The sequence below is a fragment of the Sturnira hondurensis genome, unplaced genomic scaffold (genome assembly GCF_014824575.4).
Source record: "Sturnira hondurensis isolate 20B ecotype Veracruz unplaced genomic scaffold, ASM1482457v3 Scaffold0002039, whole genome shotgun sequence".
NCBI lineage: Eukaryota > Metazoa > Chordata > Mammalia > Chiroptera > Phyllostomidae > Sturnira > Sturnira hondurensis.
The window spans coordinates 2303772-2316384 of NW_028074670.1; the positions used below are offsets into that span (position 1 = coordinate 2303772).

At 48.0% G+C, this 12613-nt stretch overlaps 1 protein-coding gene across 2 annotated transcripts; it reads right to left on the bottom strand.

Annotated features, from left to right (window-relative positions):
• Window positions 1-1223: 1223 nt before the first annotated feature.
• On the bottom strand, window positions 1224-5075 carry GNLY (granulysin). Of its 2 annotated transcripts, none has more exons than XM_037039218.1 (6): window positions 4979-5075; window positions 4068-4171; window positions 3573-3677; window positions 2344-2512; window positions 2009-2061; window positions 1224-1396 (listed from the first exon to the last, which is right to left on the bottom strand). In XM_037039218.1, the coding sequence occupies exons 1-5, from the start codon at window positions 5028-5030 to the stop codon at window positions 2015-2017; spliced, it is 477 nt and encodes a 158-aa protein (XP_036895113.1). In that variant the 5' UTR covers window positions 5031-5075; the 3' UTR covers window positions 1224-1396; window positions 2009-2014. The 2 variants fall into 2 exon arrangements, with proteins under 2 accessions (XP_036895113.1, XP_036895122.1); XM_037039227.1 differs by having other exon boundaries at window positions 2005-2061.
• Window positions 5076-12613: the final 7538 nt, after the last annotated feature.

Here is a 12613-nt window from a genome sequence, read left to right on the forward strand (position 1 = left end):
TAAAGAAATGTATTCATTAATATCAAGTAATTAGTAAGCATATTGGGGAGATATACTTTGCAACTATGTCTGCATTTATTAGTTGGCATTCTCTTGTAACATTTTCCTTTATCCCTTATTTATTTATTAATTTAATGTTTATATTTATATGGATTCTAATTCACCCAATGGGTTATGAGTTATTGTCATGAACTATTTTGATGCTCAAATTGTCCCAGATTTCACCAATGGGAGTCCCTTTGAATTCTTTTATTTTATTTTATTGAAACCTGACTGACACACCATGGCTCTTTGTGGTGGCCAGGACCTGTTTCCCCCTCCTCCAGTAACAGACTCTCCCAGATTTTCACATCCATTCTCAACTACCTGACTAGGCAATGGCCCACCTCCACCCCAGGAACGTGCCTAGACTCGTCTCATGCTCCTTAGCACCTCCCACACCCCTGGGTACGGTGACTATTCAGGTGGGCCTCTAACCACTCAGGTGGACGAGGCCTGAGGGGAAGCCTGATGGGGCTTCTGAGAAAGAAGCTTCTTTTTCTCCTCCAAGGTAGCTCCAGGAAAAGAAGCTACAGACAACATACTGTCTAGATGTAAATTCTTGACCTGATGCAGCCATTTCCACTAGCAAACAGGAAGGTCAACCGTACTACGTGGAGGTGAGAAGAAATGAGAGAATGGCAGAGAAGAGAAACATGACTGGAGGTCTGGTGACGCCACAGATTTCTGGATCATTCTGTGCCTAAAGCCATCTATGGACTAGTTAATTATTTGAATCAATAAGTTACCTTTTTTATTTAAGCCAGAGTGAACTAAGACTTCTGTTGCTTGAAACACAATCCTAAATAATACACTCACCCAAACAGCTAAAGAAGGCTGGCTGCTGAGAGAAGCAAAACGATGATGGGTTTCTGTTCTTGTGATGAACAGAACTCTTCCTGTGACCCTGCTGCTCTCTCCAGTCATTCAGAAATCTCCTGGGGGTATACGTGCTGTGGACCCCGTCCTCTATAGTGACGTGTGGTTCTAGCGTGTGCTCAACCAGTATTTCGTGACTATACGTGTAAGAGCTGCTAAGGTGGCCTTGTTCACCACTAACTAAATCCCTGGCATGTAAAACAGAGTGGGGGCCATAAAACAACTTTACTGAACAAATGCATGCATCACCCAATCACGCCCCTGAGCCCCTCCCCTCAAATCCACCAAAGGAAAAGAAACAGCACTAAAACCTTGCACAACAGTTTATTTTCCAAGAGGGGGAAGGCAATGGAGGAGGGAGGTGAGAGAACCTGGAGACCGGCTGTGGATTTAGGAAGGAAGGAGCAGCAGCCAGTGCTGGAGTTCTTGTTGCTTTCTCCCCAGGGTGCACCAGAGGCCCCAGAGGCTCACAGAAGCCCTAGAATGGAGAGAAGAGCCAGCTGCAGGGTGTGCGGGGTCTCTGGGGAACACAGGGACTCTGGCATGTTCCCTGTTCCCTGCTGAACACACCAGAGTCACATCTCAGAAGACAGTCAGGAGCCTGTGCGGGTAGTTGGACTTTGAAGGTAAAAGCCACAGGCTATAATGAAAGGAAATGATGGGGACCTCACACTAAGGGGTCTGCCAGTATCAAGTCCTGAAGCATCAGTGAGGGCTGGAAAAGCTGCCAGAGCCCATCATGAGGCCCCTCCGGACCCCCTCCCCAGCAGCCGTGGCCTATTCTATCTATACAGAGCCTGGGAAGCTCTGGGAAAAGAGGCTGGCAGAGCCCTCCCTGCCCAGGATTCTTAAGCCCAGCTTTCAGGCCCTCAGGGTCATGGGGATGGATGCAGGTCAGCGCCCTCTGCGCTAGGCTGGGGATGGGAGTTTGATCAGGGCTCTGAAGGCTCTTGAATATCTCAGTCCAAGAGCATTTCCTTGGTGCCAAGCTCTTTATACATGATGACCTAATTCACCCTCATTCCAACCTCAGAAACAGGAATTACTATCCTCTTGCCACAGATGGGCTCAGAGAGGTTAATTTACTTGCCCAGGGTCACACATCTGAGGAGAGGTGGAGATGTGATTTTACTCCAGGATGGCTTGTGATAAAAAAAAAAAAAATCTTATGAATATTTCTCAAAGTTCTTAATTAGCGCTCCTCAAACATTTCTAGCTAAAGCCTACCCGCCCAACTTCTCCGTATTTTCCCATATTGGAAGGGAGGCAAGTAATGTGTCATAACAAGGAAGCACGGAGGGACACATCTGAGCTGCTTATGAAGTTTTCTGTGTATTTCTGTGTTTTTAAACCCTGTCACACATATATGGGGAGGCTAACTGGGGCCTTCCAGGAATGAGTCCCTGCTGTCACCTCCATACTCACCTGCTCGAGATTTGCAGATAGTGATGTCCACACAAACTGCATGGGGAGTTTTGCCAGCAATGATATCCCGGGAAATGCGTCCAAAAAATTTTCTCATGGTCTTCTTGCAGAGGCCTCTCAGGAGCTTCATCTTGCTGCACACCCGGGACACAGCCTGGGCAATGGTGTCCTGCAGTGACAGCATCATGGCAGGACACAGGAATCCAGAGAGCCCTAGCCAGCTCCGCCCCCCTGCTGGCCCCAGCAGCTCCCAAGGTGGGGGTGCTATGGGCAGGATACTGGTGCCAGGTGGCCCTGGGAAAGAAGGATAGAGAGACAGGGCACAGCCCCGCTCCCAGTCTCCAAGGCCCTGGCCAGAGCCTTGCCAATAGGAGCTGTTGAGAGAAGGATGTTTGGCCCCGCCAGAGTCTCAGCTCCCTGTATAAACTGCCCGTGTCCTCTGTGTGGAGAATGTTGCCCACGGCTGCCAGATCTACCTTATAGGCTCTGCATGTGCACCTCCCTGGGTATAGGACCTGGCTGGTTTTGGACCTACAGGAGGTGTGTGGAGAAGGTTAGGAGGGCATCAGAGCTGGGAGCCTTGGCACATTTGATGTTAAACTATTTTCTACTGCCATCCCAGTGGAACAAGATAAACATGAGGACCCAGGTCTTCAGGCGGGCCTTGCTGTGCCAAGATGCTAAGCAGGTAGGGACGTAAAAGAGAGGCAGGGAAAGTGAAACAATAGTTCTTGGTGAGGACACATTCACTTGTGAAGCATTTTATTCAGTGCCCGAAGTAGAGTGGAGCACATCCCACCCTTTACTCCTTTAAAAGGCTTAGGCAGCTTGACAGGTAGGAATTACCATCCATCCCATTCCACGGCTGAGAAAACTGAGGCTCAGAAGACATTAATGACTTGTCAGGCCATTCAGCCAGTTGCAGTACTGATTCAGGCCCCCCAGACCAGCCTCTCAAAACTCTGCCCTGAGAATTGCATGGAAACCATGCAAACTCTTCCTCCCATGAGCACACTCCCAGAGCACCATGGGATTTCCCAGGTTCCCCTGAAATCCATTCTGGGCTACATAAGGGGGCCCACAGATCCTCTGCTGAGAAGTTCTGGACCAGTGGGGATTGGCCCTCACACAGCACCCTTCTCATCCAGTGTCCACCTCTGGGGAGGCCTGCTGGGCACCCAGGCTTCCCACTTCACTGGCCAGCAGGCCAAAGGCTCCACACGCCTCACCTCATTAGGCTGGTCTCCCACAATTTTCTGCAGATTCTTGATGATCTTCTGGCAGAGACAACAAGTAATGAGGCCCTGCTCCTTTCTTGCAGTCGGCAGAGTACCCTGTCAGGAGACGTGGTCTCTCAGGCATTCCAAGGCCAGCAGAATCATGTATGATCTTTCTGTCCTTAAGGGCCTGAACCAAGCTGGCTGGCCCCTGCCCACCCTCCTGCTCATCTTAGAGAGACCCTGGAACTGGCTGGACACCCACAGCACCTCTCCCAGGCCAGCACCGACTCCTGTTCTCCTGCCAGACCCCAGAGGACCCTCTCAGGGAGGGCCCAGCTAGACTAATGTAGCACCAGGCATGGGTGTCTGAGCAGAAGCCGAGTCTTCAGCTCACAGCCCCTCCGGCCCCTCGCCTGGTCATTAGAGACCTCCAGCCCTTGCCCTGCCACTGTCCAGGGAAGAGAGAAAGGATAGTCTGTGGGAGATGAGCAGGAACCCGAGTACCTGGGGGTCCTCCTGGGCTGGGCCCTGGCCGAGCAGCTCTCCATCACCTGAGTTGGCCACTGCTGGGACAGAGCACTCGGGTGTCAGACTAGAAGAGGCCAGATCTGGGGAAGAAACAGCATCAGGATTCCTCCACAGGTGGAATGAGAGGGGAAGGTCTGTTCTCCTGGCTGGTGGGGAGCCCAGGAGGTGCCCAGGGCCCAGGACAGGAGCGGGGCTTTGTGAGGAGTCTAGGAGGCCCTCTCTCACGCTGCCTTGGGGCTGCGATGACCCACTCTCAGCAAAAACAACAAAACAAACAAAAAAGACATGCCCTCAAGTTCCTTCTAAAAAGCCAGAAGACCCTTCCCCTCTCCTCTACTCACACACCTCCCGCACCCCTTGGTCTCACACACACACAGATTTGGGGGTTGACTAAAAGGAAACTCCTCATCTCCTTTCAAGAGATTGTGTTTATTTTGCTTTCCTTCCAGAAAATGTCCCCACCCACTCTCCCTTCCTGCAGTGTCCTTTCCCTCAGCTGAGCCCTTGGAGCCCACCATGATTCCAGGGCCTGGGAGGGGGCGCTTGTGTGGAGCAGGGAATGCACAGCGAAGCTTTGTCACAGCCTTAGCCAGTGTGGGGCAGAAGCAACACCAGACCCTCTGACGAGGGCCAATGACCTCTGTGACACGGATGAAGAGGCAGAGCCCAAGGAGGGAAAGGGGAGCCACTGGCTACGCCAGTGACCAGCAGAGCTGGGGCCAGAGCCCCAGCCAGGGCTCACGCCCTCCCACTGCCTGTCCCTCCCCCTCGGCCAGGTCACTGACAGGCTGCAGCTGCACGGGGCAGCGGGAAAGGCCTCCGTGATGAGAAAGCTGCTGAGGGACGGGGGAAGTTGTCGGGGTCTTCACTGAGGAGACTGTCCTTACCTGGGGAGCCCAGGAGCGCCAAGGCGAGGAGCAGGAGAGTCCAGGAGGCCATGGTGGGGCAGCTGCCAATGTGTCCCCCACACCCTGTTTACAGGGGGCTGAGAAGCCAGCCATGTGACACTACCACATCCTTCTTCTCTTGTAGGCTGCCTCCCCATGTCACAGGGTGTACCACAAACACCGCCACCATGTGGGGGCACGGGGGAAAAGTGGTACCTCAGAGGTTCTATGCTCCCTATTGTTCCCCCTTCCCTACACACACACACACACAGAGTACAGCTTTCTGAGCTGAGTGGGCGGGGGACTAGAACTCAGCTTTGCCTCCTTTGGGGTCCTTCAGTTCTGGCTGCTGAGATGGCAAATGCACCCAGCCAAGGTCAGTTGAACCCTCCCTTCAGCATCTCCCATCCCAGGCCCCTTCAGGGTCATTACTAATATTCAACCCCATCCACCTTGCCAGGAGTCCCCTTGTGGCTGAGTCCTTAGCTTCAACACCACCTTCTTGTCTAAAAGATTTCATCTTTCCTGAGCCCATTCGGGGCCCTGCTCTACACTAGCTTCTGTGAGCAGGAAGGAGGATGGAGTCCCAAGGCAGGCAGGCCTTCTTAAAGCTGGGGCACCTTAAGTGAGAAGCTCCATCTCTTGGGTCTCCAGCCCCTTACCTCAGCTCAGCGTTGCCTGCCTACAGGGTTCCACAGTGGCGTCTTTGTGTGTGTGAGGAAGCTTGGCAGCCTGCCACGTGCTAGGCAGATGCAGGCTGTCTTCATGGCCCACGATGCCCCACGGCAGCTTCTGTGAACGCTGGTTCTGAGGGAGGTGAAAAGGTGCTGTGAGGTGCTCCACCTGTCCTCAGGTGGAAATGCTGGTTTAGCAAGGTTCGCCAGGTTGACTTCCACAGGACTTCTCAGCACCTTTAACTTGCCAGTGTGTGTTGCACATCCTCAACGCCGAATTCTCAGCCTTTCCCAAACATCATTAGCCACAAAACATTTTGGTAAAGGAGTTCCTTTAAAGACTGAGTGACAATAGCTGATCTGGCCACCTTCTTAGGCTCGGGTGACCAGGAGGGTTACTGGCCTAGCAGCCACTGGAGCCAGAGCAGCAGCTGCCATAGGAATGAAAAGTAGACAGGCCCCTCCCCAGAGTCAGACTGGGGGTCCTCATTCTCACCTCCGTTCCAACTCAGATGAGGGCAAAGACACGAGCTGGAGAAGGAGGCTTGCTGTGCCCCAGGATGGAACCAAGAATGGCGGGGGCCCCCCCGAATCCTTTCTGGCTGTTTGCCCCAACCCCAGGGAGGCAGACGCGCTTGCACACTCACCATACACAGTCATGCTCACTCACATCACTTGCTTATACATAGTCACATGAACTCTGAGTCGCGCATTCTTCAAAGCACTCACAAATTCACACACACTCACTCAGACACACACACACTCCCAAACATCGACACACTTACATATACGCACATACTTACAGTCACACTCTCAAACACTACAAATCCATACAGGCACAAACATGCCACCTTCATTCCTGCCCATTGTAGAAGCCACCGAATACCAAACTAAGGGGCATTGAATTAAAGCATTTTAAGCACTTTTCATCTCTTATTTTTATTCTTTATTGAAAAAACATTTAACCAGATAAGAAAAAAATTAATGAAATGACTTAGATGCTCACCAGATAGATATAAATAAGCCTGTTAAATGTTTACAGGAATATCCATTTATACTTTTAAATACATATATTTATAAATAAGCACATGTTTGTGTATAACTGCATATGATAAAAAATTACTTTTAAACAGCTTTTTAAGTTTAACAAAATATCAGGAACATCTTTTCACATCCATAAATCGAGATTTTCTCCATCATTCTCCCAGGTAGCCTAATGTTGTACTTTAGGGACAAACAATGACTGCAGTCCTGTGACTCTGGGACTCAAGCTGTCCCTTCCAGGCTTCCACTTGCAGAGAAGGGCTGGGAGCCCTCTGAGGCTCATGCAATAGTCCAGGCCAGTGACAGGAACTCCTTCTTCAGACCGCACGCCTCGTGATCTCAAGAAGCCTGTTGACCTGTCAGGTCCTCCACACTTCAGGGCCTCGGCCCAAGTAAAAAAATAGAGTGAAGTAGGAGGGGGTGGTATCAATATAAGAAAAATTCATCTTGCCTGGGAACTTCCGCTTACCTATCACTGGTCCACCTCAGCAGCTTCCCAGCTGCAAAGGGCTACAGCAAAGGAAACCTTTCACTGGACTTTTGTGCCACATTGAATAAAATTGGAATTCTGCCAGGAAGAATGACAAGGAACAGGAGTCAGGTCAATGGCAGTACTGGCTACAGCAGAACTTCTTGCTAAAAGGCATTTTTAAGGAAGAATTGCTAGCACTTGGTAGCTAATTGGTTGCAGGACATAGAAGAGAGAAGCGAGCAGTTTGACAATATTTGGGGTCTGGGAGGCTGAGGCCCTCATAGTGAAGCAGGGAAGTTAGGAAAAGGAGCTTGTTTGTGGAAAGCTGAGTCGCAGGCATTGCTTGAGGGCAGGGCTCTCTGTTGCCAGCACCTCCCCACCTAAAACAGCCCTTGGACCACACCGTCAGTTGATGTCGAACTCAGAGAGGTCTAATGAACTGCCTAAGGACACACAGCTCGAAAAGGAAAGGTCTGAGGATTTGAACTCAGGCCCATCAGACTCCAGACTCCAAGTGTTTCCCCATCCTCACACTGTTCCTATCTCTAGGTGTCCAGCTTGGAGCTGCTACCCTATGTGCCTCTGTAATGCCTGCCTCCTGTCAACAGGCCTCCTCTGTTCTGAACTTTTGCGGCGACCTTGGTGTAACGTGAAAAAACCACATTCATAAGTGGAAAAGGCCCCGGAAGGTGACTCATGTCTTTCTCTGTTGTGGGGTATTTGGTAAGACTAGATATTTCATTAAAAGTCCTTGCCCGGGGTGTTGAGGGGTACAGGATACAGTCCCTGTTGTTAGTCACAAAGCTCCACCCAGGCCTCGGGGGTCCCCTTCAAAGAGCACCAGGGCAGGACCTGCTGTCTTCCCAGTCATGGGCACCATAGACTGGACATTGCAAGTCAAGCCCAGGACCCCAGGAACCCCTGTGTGAAAGTTGCTGTTTTTTGTGTCTTCTTCAAGGAATCTGCTTTCCGCAAGGTCATGAAGATATCCTCTTGTTTTCTTCTCAGGGTTTTATAGTTTTAATTTTTACATTTAGGTCTATGATTCATCTCAAGTGAACAGGGCTGAAGTTCCATTGTTTCAGGTCAACTTGTGAAAATATTTTCCTTTTCCCATTGAATTGCTTTGGCGCCTTGGTCAGAAATCAACTGACTGTATAAGTGTAGGTCTATTTGTGAGCTCTTTATTGTAGCAACTATTGCTTCAATAATAATAACAGCAATACAATTTTTAAATGAGCACAGCATCTGAACAGATACTTCAAAAAGGAAGATAAGAATAATCAATAAACACTTGAAAAACACTAAGTCATGGGGTAATTGTATATTAAAACTATGAGATAATGGCATCAAAATGACTGTAATTAAAAAGACAAGTCCTGGCTAGTGTGGCTCAGTGGACTGAGCACCGGCCTGTGAACCAAAGGGTCATGGGTTCAATCCCCAGTCAGGGCACATGCCTGGGTTGTGGGCCAGGTCCTCGGTTGGGTGTACATGAAAGGCAACCACACATAGATGTTTCTCTTCCTCTCTTCATGCCTCTCTTTCCATGAAGAAAGAAAGACAGATTTTTTAAAAAGACAAAGTCTCACATGCAAACTCTAAAAAATAAAGCTCATGGAAACAAAAACAGGTTAGTAGTTATGGGGGTGGGGGGTACATGGAAGTGGCCAGAAGATATAAAACTTCCAGTTATTAATAAATAAATCCTAGGGACGTAATGTACAGCATGGTCATTATAGTTATTAATACTGTATTGTATATTTGAAAATTGCCAGGAGAGTAAATCATAGGAAAAAGTGCATAACTATGCATGTTGATAGATGTTAACTAGTCTTACTCTAGTTAACATTTCACAATATGCACAAGTATCAAATTGCTCTGTTGTACACCTGAAACTGACATGATGTTAGGTCAATCGAATCTCAATTTAAAAATAAATAATAACACCTATTGTGCACGGCGATCATGAGATGTTAAAAATCATATGGAACACTTGCTACGTGGAGGGGAAAAAGACAAATGCCATGAAACGTTGATGAGGTTGCGGAGCGAGCAGTGTTTTAAGTGTTGTTGGTGTGAGCACAAAACGGAGAAATCGCTTCGAACCTTGGGTTCTTCACAGACCGAAGCCTACGTTGCCCTGTGGCCAAGCAATTCTGCCTCCACATTTTCACCCACACTACATGGGAAAATATGTACATACAAAGACTATACGACGATGTTCGCAGACATATGGCCCGGCAATTACGCTCCTAGAAATACACTCAGAAAAATTACAAATAGAGATTCAAATACATATTTGTACATTGGAGTTCACCACAGCATAATTCACAGTAACCAAAAGTATAAACCCAGCTGGTTCCGCCAAGATGGAGGCATAGGTGGAAACACTGTGCCTTCTCCCACAACCAAGTTTGAATACAACAAATATTTGGAGAAACAAAAACACAACCAAAGGACAGAAAATTGAATTATACGGAAGTCCGACTAAATCTAACCGTTCAACGGGGACGGTAAGAGGGGCGGAGCCAGCAGCGAGCAGGGTCGGGCAGGACAGGGCCCCCGACCCAGGCGCGCAGGCAGACGGGAACCAGTTGGGGTGCGGAACAGACCGCGGGCGCATATTCGCGCACAGTGAGACAGACCACACAGGCCCCAGGGGGCGAGGGCTGACGGCGGTGGCACACTCACGTGCAGTGGGACGAAACGCCTGGGCCCGGTGACGGCAGCAACTGCGGCACTGGTGAGGGCCTTGGCGGAAGGAGGCGGACAGGACGCCATAGTCGCTCTTTGACCTCACCCCCACGTACAGCGTCACAACCCAGCGACTTAGTTGCCCTGCAATACCAGTGAGAGCCACTGTCCCTCTTTGACCCCGCCCCCACCTACAACGTCACAACCCAGCGACTTAGTTGCCCTGCTCTAGTGAACACTTTAGGGCTCTGATCCTGCTGTGGAACAGGCACGAACAACCCGAAAGATGGCACAAGAAGAACTCAAAGTCCAAGAGCCAATAACTCTAAGCGACCAAGAAATTGCCAGCCTCTCAGAAGCACAATTCAGGACACTATTTATCAGGATGCTCACAGAACTGGTAGATTATAGTCACAAATTAGAGGAACAAAGTCACAAATTAGAGGAATATATGAAGGCTAAACTAATTGAAATGAAGGGAGATGCACAGGAAACCAATAGTGATGGAAAGGAAACGGGGACTCAAATCAATGGAATGGACCAGAAGGAAGAACAAAACATCCCACCAGAAAGGAATGAAGAAATGAGAATTCAAAAAAATGAGGAGAGGCTTAGGAACCTCCAGGACATCTTTAAACGTTCCAACATCCGAATTATAGGGGTACCAGAAGGGGGAAAGAAACAGCCACGAGTGGAAAACATATTTGAACAAATAATAAAGGAGAACTTCCCCAGTCTGGCAAAGGAAATAGACTTCCAGGAAATCCAGGAAGCTCAGAGAGTGCCAAAGAAGTTGGACCCAAGAAGGAACACACCAAGGCACATCATAATTACATTAGCCAAGACCAAAATGAAGGAGAGAATCCTAGAAGCATCAAGGGATAAGGGGACAGTCACCTACAAAGGAGTACCCATCAGACTGTCAGCGGATTTCTCAAAAGAGACCTTACAGGCAAGAAGGGGCTGGAAAGAAGTATTCCAAGTCATGAAATCCAAAGACCTACAGCCAAGATTGCTTTATCCAGCAAAACTTTCATTTAGAATGGAAGGACAGATAAAGTGCTTCTCAGATAAGGTCAAGTTCAAGGAGTTCATCATCACCAAGCCCTTATTATATGAAATGCTAAAGGGACTTATATAAGAAAAAGAAGATGAAAAATATGAACAGTGAAAGGACAGCAAACACACAGTTATTAACAACCACACCTAAAACAAAAGCAAACCAAGAGGACAGCTAGATCAGGAGTGGAACCATAGAAATGAAGAACACATGGAGGGTTAGAAATAGGGGGGTGGGAGGGGGAGAAGGGAGGAGAAGGCACAGAAAATAGCATAGATGGTAGGTAGAAAATAGATAGGGGGGAGGGCGAGAATAGTGGGGGAAATATAGAATCCAAAGAACTTGAGACACGTGGTTATAAACTAAGGGGGGGGAGAATGGTGGGGGAGGGAGGGTGCGGGTGGAGGGGAATGAAGGGAGGGAATAGAACAACTGTAATGGTATAATCAATAAAATATATTTTTTAAAAAATTTAAAAAAAAAGTATAAACCCAAGTGTCCATCAACAGGTGAATGGGCCAACAAAATGTGGTACACACACAATGCAAAGTTATCAACGCACAGGAAGAAGCAAAGTTCTGATACATGTGTGATGTGGATGAACCTTGAAAGCATTATGCTAAGTGAAATAAATAGTATATGATACCACTTACAAGGAATATCCAGAACAGACAAATTGATAGGGACAGAAAGTAGATTAGAGGTTACCAGGGGCTGCGGGGAGGAGAAATGAAAGAGTTTCTGTTTGGGATGGTGAAAGGTTTTGTGGAAATAGATAGTGATGATGTTTGCACAACATCTTAAATGTAACAAATGCCAAGTACAAAATTTGCATAACAAATGCAAATTTGTACATTTAAATGCTTAAAATAGCAAATTTTATATTACACATATTTTACCATCATAAAAAAATCAAAAAAAGAGAATGTTAAAAAAACTTTTTCATAAAAGTCAAAAATTAGAATCAACCCATATGCCCATCAACAGGTACGTGAACAAATTAAGGCATGCAGTAAATACCACCTGGCAATAAAAAGGAGTGACTACTGATACATGTAACAAAATAGATGAATCCCAAACTCTGAGCAAAAGGAAGTCAGACAGAAAGGACTAAATTCTGTAAAATCCCATATATACAAAGTTCCAGAACAAAGTCCACCTGTGGTGAAAAAACAGCAGAAAAGTGGTAAGAGATGAGAGGCAAATGTGGGAAGAACCGGGCAAGCGCACAAAGGGGTTTTCTGAGGTTCTGGCCCTTCATTGGGGTGTGAATTGCATGGTTGTATGCATCTATAAATACTCATCAAACTAAAATAAAACTCATCACACTGCACACTTAAGAACCTATACATTTCAGCCCTGGCTGGTGTGGCTCAGTGGCTTGAGCTCTGGCCTGTGAACCAAAGGGTCGTGGGTTCAATTCCCAGTCAGGACACATTCCTGGGTTGCAGGCCAGGTCCCCAGTAGGAGGCACATGAGAGGCAACCACACATTGGTGTTTCTCTTCCTCTCTTTCTCCTTTCCTTCCCCTCTGTCTAAAAATAAATAAGTAAAATCTTTTTTAAAAAAAAGAACTGTACATTTCACAAAGTGACAAAGACAAGCAGGGAGAGGATTGAATACAGGAGATGGGGGTGGGTAGGGCAGGGGAGAATAATGGGCGGAAAACGGGAACAACTGTCATTGAA

Coding starts and splice junctions, on each gene's coding strand:
- GNLY (XM_037039218.1), bottom strand. CDS start 5,030: ATGGCCTCCTGGACTCTCCTGCTCCTCGCCTTGGCGCTCCTGGGCTCC. Junction 4,172..4,978: donor GGCGCTCCTGGGCTCCCCAG/GTAAGGACAGTC, acceptor TTTCTTCCCCAG/ATCTGGCCTCTTCTAGTCTG. Junction 2,513..3,572: donor TGGGAGACCAGCCTAATGAG/GTGAGGCGTGTG, acceptor CTGTCACTGCAG/GACACCATTGCCCAGGCTGT.